Source organism: Capra hircus (genome assembly GCF_001704415.2).
Source record: "Capra hircus breed San Clemente chromosome X unlocalized genomic scaffold, ASM170441v1, whole genome shotgun sequence".
NCBI lineage: Eukaryota > Metazoa > Chordata > Mammalia > Artiodactyla > Bovidae > Capra > Capra hircus.
The window spans coordinates 17,070,989-17,086,411 of NW_017189516.1; the positions used below are offsets into that span (position 1 = coordinate 17,070,989).

Consider the following 15,423-nt stretch of genomic DNA (forward strand, 5'->3'; position numbering starts at 1 on the left):
GACACACACAGAGACACACCAGGGAAATATTCAAGCACTAATTTCTTTCTTTTTTTTTAATTTAAATTTATTTATTTTAATTGGAGTCTAATTACTTTACACTATTGTATAATAGTGACATAAACATGAATCCACCACGGGCGTACACGTGTTCCCCATCCTGAACCCCCCTCCCACCTCCCTCCCCGTATCAGCCCTCTGGGTCATCCCAGTGCACCAGCCCCAAGGATCCTATATAGAACCTGGACTGGCAATTCGTTTCTTATATGATATTACACATGTTTCCATGTCATTCCCAAAGCATCCCACCCTCACCCTCTTCCACAGAGTCCAAAAGACTGTTCCATACATCTGTGTCTCTTTTGCTGTCTCACATACAGGGTTATCATTACCATCTTTCTAAATTCCATATATATGCATTAGTCTACTGTATTGGTGTTTTTCTTTCTAGCTTCAAGCACTAATTTCATACAAAAGAAATTTAGCTTTTTGTTTTTCATTTTGTAGGGAATGACTATTCGTCCTCTTGTTGACTTATTAGATGTGACAAAAAGAGGAGAGACCTCTCCAACTGTGAGTGAACAAATTCTCATTCGGGTAAGATATCTATATATCATGTATGTCATCCTGTTGACTGGAACTAACCCTTGTATATTAGGTCTTTACATGTTAGATCTTTTTATACTTGAATTTCTGTAACAAAAGGAGATGTGATTTTCTGAATAGGTATTTATTATATTGGGCTTCCTAGGTGGATCAGTGGGTAAAGAATCTGCCTGCAATGCAGAAGATGCAGAAAATGTGTATTCAATTCCTGGGTTGGGAAATTCCCCTGGAGGAGGGCATGACAACCCACTCCAGTATTCTTGCCTGGAGAATTCCATGGACTGAGAAACTTGGTGGGCTGAAGTTCATAGGGTTTCAAGGAGTCAGACATGACTGAGGCAACTGAGCACACATGCATGCACACATTTGTTATATTGTAACAATCTGTAATTTGAAAATCAGTCAATCACACAGGGTGCAGCATGCTTGGGGCTGGTGCATGGGGATGACCCAGAGAGATGTTGTGGGGAGGGAGGTGGGAGGGGGGTTCATGTTTGGGAACACATGTAAGAATTAAAGATTTTAAAATTTAAAAAATTAAAAACAAAAAAAATGAAAATCAGTCAATCAGTTCTTTTGATAAGTGATAAGAACAATGAAAGTCTGAATGTTAGCATTTGCTCTTGAGAGAGTAACAGAAAAGAAAGCTGTAGACCCCCAAGAGGCAGGAGGAAATAAACTGCAAGTGCAAGTGAAAGTCACTCAGTCATGTCCAACTCTTTGCGATCCCATAGACTATACAGTTCATGGATTCTCCAGGCCTGAATACTGGAGTGGGTAGCCTAGTCCCTTCTCCAGGAGATCTTCCTAACCCAGAGATCGAATCAAGGTCTCCCACATTGCAGGGGGATTCTTTGCCAACTGAGCCACCAGGGAAGCCCAATGGCAGACATTTCTTCCTTCTCTATACAAAATTAAAAGAGGCTTCTTTTAATTCTGTGTTGAAGACACCTGGTTCTGCCTTGAGCTAACCAATGTATTTTTCTTATGGAAATGTTTTTCTTAAACTATGTTAATGAAACTATGCATTCACTTTGGAATCTGCCTTTCTTCAAAATGGTTCCGCCTAAGACCTTTCCTTTTCTCAAACCTTGGGATGAGAATGGCTCAACAAACCAGTATTCATGCCAATTGTTTTATGGTCAAGGGATGATATGGTACCTCCTATCTCAAAAATGCATATTGTGGGAGGGGGCCTGGTGAAAATCCCTCAGCCTTGAAGCGTCTCTCTTATCTGGTTAATAGCTTTCTATGACCTAAATCAAATCCCTTATGATTATACAATGGAAGTGAGAAATAGATTTAAGGGACTAGATCTGATAGATAGAGTGCCTGATGAACTATGGGCAGAGGTTCGTGACATTGTATAGGAGACAAGGATCAAGACCATCCCCATGGAAAATAAATGCATAAAAGCAAAATGGCTGTCTGGGGAGGCCTTGCAAATAGCTGCAAAAGAAGAGAAGTGAAAAGCAAAGGAGAAAAGGAAAGATACAAGCATATGAATGCAGAGTTCCAAAGAATAGCAAGGAGAGATAAGAAAGCCTTCCTCAGTGATCAATGCAAAGAAATAGAGGAAAACAATAGAATAAGACAGACTAGAGATCTCTTCAAGAAAATTAGAGATATCAAGGGAACATTTCATGCAAAGATGGACTCGATAAAGGACAGAAATGGTATGAACCTAACAGAAGCAGAAGATATTAAGAAGAGGTGGCAGGAATACACAGAACTGTACACAAAAGATCTTCATGATACAGATAACCACGATGGTGTAATCACTCACATTCACCTAGAGCCAGACATCCTGGAATGTGAAGTCAAGTGAGCCTTAGAAATCATCACTATAAAAAAACTAGTGGAGGTGATGGAAATCCAGTTGAGCTATTTCAAATCCTGAAAGAAGATGCTGTGAAATATGCCAGCAAATTTGGAAAACTCAGCAGTGGCCGAAGGACTGGAAAAGATCAGTTTTCATTTCAATCCCAAAGAAAGACAATGCCAAAGAATGCTCAAACTACTGCACAATTGCACTTATTTCACATGCTAGTAAAGTAATGCTCACAATTCTCCAAGCCAGACTTCAGCAGTGTGTGAATCATGAATTTCCAAATGTTCAAGCTGGTTTTAGAAAAGGCAGAGGAACAAGAGATCAAATTGCCAACATCCAGTGGATCATGGAAAAAGGAAGAGAGTTCCAGAAAAATATCTATTTCTGCTTTATTGACTACGCCAAAGCCTTTGACTGTGTGGATCACCAGAAACTGTGGAACATTCTGAAAGAGATGGGAATACCAGACCACCTGACCTGCCTCTTGAGAAATCTGTATGCAGGTCAGGAAGCAAGAATTAGAACTTGACATGGAACAACAGACTGGTTCCAAATAGGAAAAGGAGTACGTCAAGGCTGTATATTGTCACCCTGCTTATTTAACTGTTATGCAGAGTACATCATTAGAAACGCTGGGCTGGAAGAAGCACAAGCTGGGGTCAAGATTGCCAGTAGAAATATCAATAACCTCAGATATGCAGATAACACCACCCTTATGACAGAAAGTGAAGTGGAACTGAAGAACCTATTGATGAAAGTGAAAGAGGAGAATGAAAAAGTTGGCTTAAAGCTCAACATTCAGAAAATAAAGATCATGGCATCAGGTCCCATCACTTCATGGGAAATAGAAGGGGAAACAGTGGAAACAGTGTCTGACTTTATTTTTTCGGCCTCCAAAATCACTGCAGATGGTGACTGCAGCCAGGAAATTAAAAGACGCTTACTCCTTGGAAGGAAAGTTATGACCAACCTAGATAGCATATTCAAAAGCAGAGACATTACTTGACAACAAAGGTCCATCTAGTCAAGGCTGTAGTTTTTTCAGTAGTCATATATGGATGTGAGAGTTGGACTGTGATGAAGGCTGAGCGCCGAAGAATTGATGCTTTTGAACTGTGGTTTTGGAGAAGACTCTTGAGAGTCCCTTGGACTGCAAGGAGATCCAACCAGTCCATTCTGAAGGAGATCAGCCCTGGGATTTCTTTGCAAGGAATGATGCTAAAGCTGAAACTCCAATACTTTGGCCACCTTATGTGAAGAGTTGATTCATTGGAAAAGACTCTAATGCTGGGAGGGATTGGGGGCAGGAGGAGAAGGGGACAACAGAGGATGAGATGGCTGGATGGCACCACTGACTCGATGGACGTGAGTCTGAGTGATCTCCGGGATTTGGTGATGGAGGGGAAGGCCTGGCGTGCTGCAGTTGATGGGGTCGCAAAGAGTCAGACACGACTGAGTGACTGAACTGAACTGAACAGCCATAAAACACCTTGCTAAAAACTAGCAATGGGGCATTCTTTCTGTTCCTTTCTGATCTCTATGTCAGAAGCTTTCCCTATCTCTGTTATGCTTTAATAAAAAAAATAGCTCCAAGTAGTCAAGCCTCATCTTTGACCCCCAATAGAAATTCTCTCCTCTGGAGGTCACAATTCCTGATGTAACACAAAGCTTGCAGCAGCAACCTTTCACTCTGTTACTGTGAAGCTTCCCACATTCTCTTAGGAAAGTATTTTAACTTTTTTTGTGCACTTGGTTTCCTAATCAGTAAATTTGAATGGCTGTTTACATTATCTCTGAAGGCCTATCCAGGTTGAATAACCTATGAATTATGAATGTTTTTAACTGTAAATTATAAGTGTTTTGGGTTTGTTTAACATATTGATTCTAATTCTAGACTAAATTATCCAGGAGCTGAGTTGATTTTTTGTTTGTTAATCCTTATGTAGTTGGAAAATTTTTCTTGGGATATTTTAGCCTTTGGTGGAGTTTTTAATATACCACCAAAGATTGAGAAAGTTAAAAATTTCTATATTCAAATTGCAAAATATACTCTTTGACATAGAGTTTCAAAATTACCTAGAGTTTAGACATAAATGCCTAATTTCTTCATTAGAAGTAAGGAGAATATCAGAGAAATGTAAAGATGTGAACTTTATCACTTGCTTTTGTCTTGTTATAGAAATAGATTTTTTTTTTTTTGCTTATCTTGGATGGGCTTTTATATAATGTAGCAATAGGAATATTGAAATACAGAGAACATTAAGAATCCTATCAAGATATTCTTATTTTTATTAATATGGAAAAATTGGGGAAATTTTTGTCAAAGGGAAAGGCTAGTTTGTCTACCTTACCTTTAACTTCAATATGGCACAGACTGTAATATTCTGGGATACATTTTCTGCACATATGATGGCTTTTTATATGTAAAATACTTGTTTTATTAATAATTATGTGCCTAAGAGGGCTTCCCAGTGGCCCTAGTGGTAAAGAACCCACCTGCCAATGCAGGAGACATAAGAGACATGGGTTCAATCCCCGGGGTGCAAAGATCCCCTAGAGAAGGGAATGACAAGCCACTGCAGTATTCTTGCCTGGAGAATCCAATGGACAGAGGAGCCTGATGGACTATGGTCCATAGAGCTGCAAAGAGTTGGACACGACTGAAGCCACTTAGCACACATGCATGTGCCTAAGAACATATACAGATAAGCATGATTAGCTCAACTGATTACATTCTTCTTTCAAATTTTAATAGCTAATTGCCCAAGTTGTAAAATAAGCATTTATTGATAATTTTATTATAATTGAAAGATATTTTAGGTTATTTTTAGTGAAAATCATATTTTTCCTGTGTTATTCCTAACATATGGATGAGTTTTAATGACTGTGAAATATATGTTATATTGATAAAACATAATATAGCCAATTTATAGGACCAAGTCAAATTTTATTTTCTTTTTCAACTTTTAATTTTAAAGATGTCAAGTGTACAGATTTCAAACCCAGTTCAATGAATATGTATATACCATTTACCTTGACTCTCTGTTGCATTTGCCACATTTGTTTTACCACTCTCTATCTACGTTGGTACATATTATTATTGTCATTTGCTGAATGATTTGAAATTAGATTGCAGACATCCTGATTATTCACTTCTAAATGTTTTAGCATGTATTAATATTTTTAAGTAAAAGGACATTCTAGTACATACCACAATTGTTTATCAAATTCAGAAAGTTTAACAGTAGTGTTATCTAATTTAATTCCATATTCACAATTTTTCCAAATTTTCCAATACTTCATAGTATTTTTCTCCTCATCTAGGATCATGCATTGCATTTATTTGTCATATCCTTTCAGTTACCTTTAATCTAACACTGTTTTTCAACTTTTTGTTACTTTCTGTGACACTGGCATTTTTGAAAAGTTCATGAAGATATTTTGTATCAATAGAATATCACTCAAGTTGGGTTTATTATTTCTTCATAAATATATTGTTTATTTATTGTGATGTTATGTCAAATTAAACTTTTAATCTTAGCACTTAAATTCCTTTTATAACTGCTTTCTTTCCCCACTCTTGATCTACATCTAGCCAACCTTCTTTTTTCATAAATCTCTTATAAAGTTCTTTATTTTCTCCTATACATGTTACTCATGATATTCCCATTACAAAGAATGATTTATTTTTCCCATACATAACCTCATTTCTTCTAGGGCAAGCTCACACTGCACATTTTCATAAAAGCCTTCTCTAAATTCATATTTTTCTATTTATTTCCTAAATATTCCTTTTTTTGCTGCATTTATACATATACACATGCCAAGTTTAAACTGAATTATCATGTATGTGCTTTTAACTTGCCTCTCCAGTTTGGTTCTGTATCCTTCAGAAACAAGAATTTTGCCTTTTACATCTTTTATTTCTTTCACTTTACCAGACCTAGACTTTGGTAGTTGAATGAATTTATCATATGATACTGATTAATATGTGCATTTTCAATTTTAAATGGAGTGTCTCTAATGCTTATGCTAGAATTATTACAAACATTCTTATTTATAAATACAGATTCTCTTTTTTCTGCTTACCCTGAAAAAAGTTTAGGATTAAAAAAATAAGCAGCTCAGATGAAATCAACAATTTTGAAGATGATTTTAAGAGATCCTTTTATTTAGTATTAACTAACCAAGTTCCTCATGTATACTATATATTTAGACATATATTTTGTTTTATTTCAGTTCTTTGATCATTTGCTGGCTGGCATAGAAGATATATCAGGACACTGGGGACAATATTACTGGAAAGACAAGTGAGGATTTGCCAAAAGTATGGTTGTGTACATGCACAAAAAAATGGAAATCAGCCTGTATATCTTTCTGTATATTTCTGTTGGGAATAGTTGAGATTTACTCATTTACATGTTTAAAAAATGATGACAGCTAAAGAAACAAAGATCTTTCTTTTTCTTATCATGAAGGATATGACCAACCCTAAGTCCAGACCTTAAAACTAAATAGTATGCCATAAAATTCTTAGACCGTCCTGGGGTGGGAATTATTATGTACAGTTCCAGAGAAAGTGATTTTACATCAAATCATGTTACTATCCTAAATAAAGTCTCTAATATCTTGTCACTTAAAACTTATCCAAATTTTTTACCTCAGTTTATAATTCTAACTACTGTTAGCTTCCTTCCACATCTTATTCTATTCTTTCTGCCATATACCATACTGTAGTCATGTCTTTACTAACACATTAAGTTCAGCATATTGTTACCTTAAAGCCTTTGTGTAATGTTCCTGTTTCCTGAAATTCTCTTCTACTTGATCTTTGCATGCCTAGTAACTTCATGTCATTTAAGCCTTGGCTAAAGTTTCATTTCCTCAAAGAGTTTTTCCCTTAATATTAATTCTTTATTATATCCGAATTATCTGATATTTTAATGTTTTTTCTTTATTAAATGATATTTTCTTTTAATCTTAGAAATACAATTCATATAAAATAAATCATTCTTATAAGTTTCTCTCAAACTAATATATAAGTGGCAAAAGGACAGAGACCTTGTTTGCATAGTTATGTTCTGTAACTGTAGCACTTAGAAAAGTTCCTTCTACATAATAGGTGTGCATGTGTGTATGCTAAGTTGCTTCAGTCCTGTCCAACTCTTTGCAAGCATATGGACTGTAGCCCTCTAGGCTCCTCTATCCATGGGATTCTTCAGGAAAGAATACTGGTGTGGGCTGCTGTGCCCTCCTCCAGGGTATCTTCCTGACCCACTGGGTTGAACCTATGTCTCTTAGGTCTCCTGCATTGGCAGGCAGGTTCTTTACTTCTAGTGCCACCTGGGAAACCCTACATAATAGGCACCAGATAAATATTTTAAAATAAAGAAGTGAATGAGTGAATTATAAAAGGGATGCTTTTAATGCTGATATTAAATCTAATCTGAGATTTTTAATCCAAATATTTAAACTATTCTAAATTAACACCTATTCGTAAGTACCCTGGTAGCAAAACATATTAAAATTTGCTGTTTCAGCTTGGATTCCTTGCAGGAGCTGTGTAAAAAACCAAATACAGTTTTAGCAGCAAACACTTGGCACAAGCAGTAGGGTCGATATTTTGTCGATATCCATTTATGCCACATTACAGGAGAGATGGCTTCTATTGTGAAGTTAAGATCAGAGAACCAAGAGAAATTTTACCAGTGTTCATCCTCAAAGAAAGTTAATTTTAAACTCTGAAAAGGAAAAATTCATTTATCCTTCTTATAAATGCAAAGGATCTAACAAAATCATTTTTCCATGTTTTATTTGGATGCATGTTTTTGATCATAGAGAAAGGATGTAAACCATGATAAACCATGATTGGGACTTGTTTGTGTGTGTTAGTCCCTCAGTCGTGTCTGACTCCTTGCGACCCCATGGACTGTAGCCCACCAGGCTCCTCTGTTCATGGGAATTCTCCAGGCAAGAATACTGAAGTGGATTGCCATTCCCTTTTCCAGGGGATCTTCCTGACCCAGGGATCAAATCTGGATCTCCCGCACTGGAGGTAGATTCTTTACCATATGAGCCACCAGGGAAGCCCCTACACTTACTGTCTTGCCCTTTCTAATAATTCAAACAGCCTAGACCTTTTTTATTTTTTTTTAATAAACAGTTTGAGCTAATTACCTAGTTCTCTGTTTAAGTATGTTCCATGTGGTTTTATGCAGTGACTTTTGTTGGCAGAAGAGCTACACACACACTTCAAAGACTTTATAAATAGGGTCATCTCCTTTCCTTCTCCCTTTGCTTTCACCTGTTGTACACAAATATCCTCCTTCTCTAAAGCAGAATCTCTACCATGCCCCATAAATTTATGGGTCCAATTTTTTCATTGGCAAAAATTGCTATTTAACATTCTAAAGTTTTGTGTTTTTTTTTGATATTGCCATCTACTGTCTTCCTGAGCAAATTTCATGTTGACGGCTTGAGCCTAGAGTCAAGGTGGCTTTAAACTCCTGGAGCATCAGGAAGTGACTTTAAAGTATGTAAACCTTTAAAAAAGTAGACCTCAGGAAAGTATTCAAGATTGCAGTGATTTTGAAAAAAAATATGAACTTATTGCCTATAAATCTATATTTAGCTGGTATTTTCACTGAAGTGTTGTGAAACTGTAGTTTAACATGGTTTATTTTTCATTTTGTGAGTTTAAATTCAGGTTCCTTAAGCAAATATTTAATTCTGGTGTTCCATTCCTTTCCCCATTCATTGAAATAAACTATATTTCAGCTGCCTTCTATGAAATATAGACCCTATGTGGCTAATACTTCTGTCTTTGGTGTAAATATTTTTTCTTCATAAGTCTATATTTCCCTTGGCTTGATTGACGATAGTGGGATAAATCTAAAGCTTCAATTTCCTAATAAAGACATTTGAAATTAAAATTTCCTATGTTTTTTTCTTCTCTTTACACTCTAGAATGATTTTTCCATTTAAACAAGTTACATGTGAAATAGGCAGTGGGTGAATCAGTTCTGGGACCTTCAAACTATAGTATAAAAATTCCTGAAAAAAAAAAGGCACTAATTTCCTGGAATTTTTATTTTATTTACTTCTTGAACAGATTGGAGTATTTGAACAGCAAGTATCTGCAGAAGATTTTGCTCAGAGAATATGATCAGTCCAGATCAAGCATTGTGCTTCTTTACGAAAAGCTTGAAAGAAAACATGCCATAGAGCTAGCAGAAGCAGGCCAGTTAATACACACACCATCTAGTACATCTTTGCTGTAAGTGTGTGCATGTGTGCAATGCATGCATGCATCTATGCATGTGTGTGTCTGTGTTTTCATTGGTTTACTGAAATATCACACAAAAATTACAGAATTATTTAAAGTTCTATCCATTTAAAGTACAATCATCTTTCCTTGCAGCATGTCCTGGGAAATATGAAGCAGAACTCAGAAAAAACTAAGGATGTTTGAGTAGCACAGGCTGCATTGTTGAGCAAACAGTGGTGAACAAAGCTTAATGGAATAAATTGTCTATGAAACTTCAGCTTATAAGAGTTTTGAAATGTTCTCTATCTTTAAGAAATACATGTCTGCATTTTTATTTCATTTAAAGACTCATGTTGGGTAAAATAATTTACTATTATCTTTTATTGATTAAGGACTGAACTGAGTGCTAAAAGGTATTTAATTTTTCTTTTTCATTTTGCTGAAGAGAATAAATAGAGAAAATATAATTTGGAGATTTCTTTGCTGTAGGTCTTTAGGCAGTTGTTAGGAGAGAATAGATAAGATCTTGAAAAGGGAAAATGAAGCAAAGGGAAAGAAAATTATGTTACTATGAATAATTATTAACTGCATTTGGTGTTTGAGTAGGAATTGATGTTTTCCTGCGTCATGAAATTTTGAGGAGAGAGGAGGTTCTTTTATTAATTTTTAAATATATTTTTAAGATCCTTCAAGAATAATTTGTTTTAGCAGGTATGAGGCAACTGTAGTTGCATATTTAGTCTAGGACAAAAGGATTAATTACCTTACCCTAAGGCCCATCATGCATAATCAGAAAGTGCAGATTTGACAGGAATGTATTTCACCAGTGGATAGCTCATTTCTCTATTTTACATTCAGAAGTTGAGGCCTCAATATTTAGCCATTGTTTTATTGGGTAGAACACTATTATAGCCTTAGATATACATGGTATGTACTGACATGGAACTGTATCCAAGACATAATATTAATTAGAATTAGAATACTGAGAAATAAAAGTGTAGCATGATCACTTTTGTAGAAAATATAATTTATATACCTATATCTGTATGTGTGCATAAATAGTCAAAAAATGTGTACACCGAGTTAATTGTAGTTTTCTCTAAGTAATGAAATTGCTTAATTTTTGTGTTATTCTTTATATTCTTATATATTTTTGGTTATGCATACATTAATTTTAGGGAAAAAGAAAACTTAAATCCATTGAGCAAAGGAAATAGTCAAAATCAAAAGCAAAACAGAACTTAAGAAAAAAAAAAAAAAAAAGATCCCAAACTCCACGGTGTAAAATGGGACTCCTCTTGGTTCCAAACAGTTGACCAAAGTTAAGTGATGTTTTTCTCAGCAATAAGTTAGCAAATAAACACTGGAATAGGATATCAAAATATAGTACAAATAATTTTTGTTTTCAGGGATTATTAATTAGAATATAACAAATTTTTTCATTGCTGAGTTTATGACTTGACTTTTTAAAGTAAACTGCACCAGAAGACCTACTGAAGTGTTTTCTGCTATAAAGTATTACTGATATTGTCTCAGCTGAATCTTCTATATAAAGTGGAAGTGGCTGGCTACGGGGAGGGAAATGTAGATGGATAACAACTGTTATGCCATAGACTCTTGAATAGACCAGGCTTTGGACGTATTTAGGAATATTAACATTTTTCTTTTAAGCCAGGTACAAATATCCAAAACACAATTAAGAGCTAAACATAAATTTGATGTATTTGAACAGTATACATAACAATTCTCATTAATTCAGGACTCTAAGTGTGAATTCTATTTTATGCAAATCACACAAATAGGCTCACATCATTGTCTGAAATTACCTCAGAAATGCTGACATTTCCCTTTGAAATAGTAATATAAATCGGCATTAATATTAGGATAATAAGTATGAAAACTATTTGGTAATTTATAAGTCTTTCTTAAAGATAATATATTTCAGAATTTGAATGGAGACTAAAGCTTCAATTGCATAATTGTTATAAAAATATTGTAAGTTTGTTTATATAGGAAACGTCAATTCAACTATTGTTAGATGGTAGCATACTTTAAAATTTCAAGCCACTTCATACCCATTAGAATGGCTATTAAAATATATATATATATATATATATATATATATATATATATATCTCAAGTATTGGACAGAAAACAACATGTGTTGGCCAGATTGTGCTGGGATTGGCACCTTGTTGGGGATATAAATGGGTGAGGCCTCTGTGGAAGATGATACAGTGATTCTTTCAAGAAATTTAAACAGAATTACCATGTGACCTAGCAATTCCACTTCTGGGTATTTACCCAAAAGAAATGAAAGCAGAGACTTGAACAGATATTTGTATGCCTGTGTTTGCAACAGCATTACTTAAAATAGGAAGAATGTGGAAGTGACCTAAGTGGCCGTTGATGAATGAATACACAAATTGTGGTAAATATATTATATATATGTATATACACATCTTTTAGTATTTGACTTATCTCAACCATAATTCCATCACCTTCACTAGGTTTGTTTATAGTGATGCATCCTAAGGGCCATTTGACTTTGCACTCCAGGATGTCTGGCTCTAGGTGAGTGATCACACCGTCATGGTTATCTGTGTCATTAAAATCTTTTTTGTATAGTTCTTCTGTGTATTCTCACCATCTCTTCTTAATATTTTCTGTTTCTGTTAGGTCCATACCATTTCTGTCTTTATCGAGCCCATCTTTGCATGAAATATTCCTTTGTTATCTCTAATTTTCTTAACAAGAACTCTGTTTTACCCATTCTATTGTTTGCCTCTATTGCTTTACATTGATCACTTAAGGAAGGCTTTCTTATCTCTCCTTGCTATTCTTTGGAACTCTGCATTCAGATGGGTATATCTTTCTTTTTCTCCCATGCCTTTAGCTTCTCTTCTTTTCTCAGCTATTTGTAGGGCCTCCTCAGACACCCATTTTGCCTTTTTGCATTTCTTTTTCTTGGGGAAGATTTTGATCACTGCCTCCTGTACAATGTCATTAACCTCTGTCCATAGTTCTTCAGGCACTCTGTTTATCAGATTTAATCAAATCTATTTGTCACTTCCACTGTATAGTCATAAGGGATTTAATTTAGGTCCTACCTGAATGATCTACTGGTTTTCCCTACTTCCTTCAATTTCAGTCTGAATTTGGCAATAAGAAGTTCATGATCTGAGCCAAAGTCAGCTCCCAGTCTTGGTTTGCTGACATGAAGAGCTTCTCCATTTTCGGCTCAGTTCAGTTGAGTTCAGTCACTCAGTCGTGTCCGACTCGGTGACACCATGGAATGCAGCACAACAGGCTTCCCTGTCCATCACCAATTCCCAGAGCTTACTCAAGCTCATGTGCATTGGGTCAGTGATGCCATCCAAACATCTCATCCTCTGTTGATCCCTTCCCCTCCTGCCTGCAGTCTTTCCCAGCACCAGGGTCTGTTCCAAAGAGTCAGTTCTTCCCATCAGGTGGCAAAAGTATTGGAGCTTTAGCTTCAGCATCAGTCCTTCCAGTGAATATTCAGGACTGATTTCCTTTAGGATTTTCTGGTTGGATGTCCTTGCAGTTCAAGGGACTCTCAAGAGTGTTCTCCAACACCAAAGTTCAAAAGCATACATTTTTCAGTGCTCAGCTTTTTATATGGTCCAACTCTCACATCCATACATGACTATTGGAAAAACAACAGCTTTGACTATACAAAGCTGTGTCAGCAAAGTAACATTTCTGCTTTTTAATACTCTAGCTTTGTAATAGATTTTCTTCCAAGGAGCAATCTTCTTTTTAATTTCATGACCACAGTCACAATCTGCAGTAATTATGGAGCCCAAGAAAATAAAGTCTGTCACTGTTTCCATTGTTTCCCCATCTATTTGCCAGGAAGTGATGGGACTGGATGCCATAAATTTATTTTTTAATGTAAATTTATTTATTTCAATTGGAGGTTAATTTCTTTACAATATTGTATTGGTTTTGCCATACATCAACATGAATCCACCACAGGTATACATGTGTTCCCCATCCTGAACCCCTCCCATCTCCCTCCCAGAACCATCCCTCTGGGTCGTCTCAGTGATTCAGCCCCAAGCATCCAGTATCATGTATTGAACCTGGACTGGCAAATCATTTCGTATATGATATTATACATGTTTCAATGCCATTCTCCCTAATCATCCCACCCTCGCCCTCTCCCACAGTGTCCAAAAGACTGTTCTATACATCTGTGTCTCTGTTGCTGTCTCACATACAGGGTTATCATTACCATCTTTCTAAATTCCATATATATGTGTTATATACTATATTGGTGTTTTTCTTTCTGGTTTACTTCACTCTGTATAATCGGCTCCAGTTTCATCCATCTCATTAGAACTGATTCAAATGTGTTATTTTTTAATGGCTGAGTAATACTCCATTGTGTATATGTACCACAGCTTTCTTATCCAATCATCTGCTGATGGATATCTAGGTTGCTTCCATGTCCTGGCTATTATAAACAGTGCTGCGATGAACATTGGGGTACACGTGTCTCTTTCAATTCTGGTTTCCGCAGTGTGTATGCCCAGCAGTGGGATTGCTGGGTCATGAGGTAGCCCTATTTCCAGTTTTCTAAGGAATCTCCACGCTGTTTTTCATAGTGGCTGTACTAGTTTGCATTCCCACCAACAGTGTAAGAGGGTTCCATTTTCTCCACACCCTCTCCAGCATTTATTGCTTGTAGACTTTTGGATCGCAGCCATTCTGACTGGCATGAAATGGTACCTTATTGTGGTTTTGATTTGCATTTCTCTGATAATGACTGATGTTGAGCATCTTTTCATGTGTTTGTTACCCATCTGTATGTCTTCTTTGGAGAAATGTCTATTTAGTTCTTTGGCCCATTTTTTGATTGGATTGATTATTTTTCTGGAATTGAGCTGCAGGAGTTGCTTGTATATTTTTGAGATTAGTTTTTTGTCAGTTGTTTCATTTGCTCATATTTTCTCCCATTTAGAAGGCTGTCTTTTCACCTTGCTTATAGTTTCCATTGTTGTGCAGAAGCTTTTAAGTTTAATTAGGTGCCATCTGTTTAGTTTTGCTTTTATTTCCAATATTCTGGGAAGTGGGTCATAGAGGATCCTTCTGGAATGTATATCAGAGAGTGTTTTGCCTATGTTCTCCTCTAGGAGTTTTACTGTTTCTAGTCTTAGTTTAGATCTTTAATCCATTTTGAGTTTATTTTTGTGTATAGTTTGAGAGAGTGTTCTAGTTTCATTCTTTTACATGTGGTTGACCAGTTTTCCCAGCACCACTTGTTAAAGAGATTGTCTTTTCTCTATTCTTGCCTCCTTTGTCAAAGATAAGGTGTCCATAGTTGCATGGATTTATCTCTGGAATTTCTATTTTGTTTCATTGATATATATTTGTGTCTTTGTGCCAGTACCATACTGTCTTGATGACGGTGGCTTTGTAGTAGAGCCTGAAGTCAGGCAGGTTGATTCCTCCAGCTCCATTCTTCTTTCTCAAGATTGCTTTGGCTATTCGAGGTTTTCTGTATTTCCATACAAATTGTGAAATCATTTGTTCTAACTCTGTGAAAAAACTGTTGGTAGCTTGATAGGGATTGCATTGAATCTAAAAGTTGCTTTGGGTAGTATACTCATTTTCACTATATTGATTATTGCGATCCATGGACATGGTATATTACACCATCTGTTAGTGTCTTCTTTGATTTCCTTCACCA

At 35.9% G+C, this 15,423-nt stretch overlaps 1 protein-coding gene across 1 annotated transcript in view; it reads left to right on the top strand.

The window, feature by feature from the left end:
* LOC102173723 (sodium/hydrogen exchanger 2-like) overlaps positions 1-15,423 on the top strand; it is a 90,534-nt gene that overhangs the window by 47,028 nt on the left and 28,083 nt on the right. Inside the window, exons 6-8 of the mRNA XM_005700627.1 lie at positions 508-597; positions 6,677-6,747; positions 9,549-9,713. Coding sequence (XP_005700684.1) covers positions 508-597; positions 6,677-6,747; positions 9,549-9,713 — 326 coding nt within the window. The remainder of the gene's footprint in view (positions 1-507; positions 598-6,676; positions 6,748-9,548; positions 9,714-15,423) is intronic.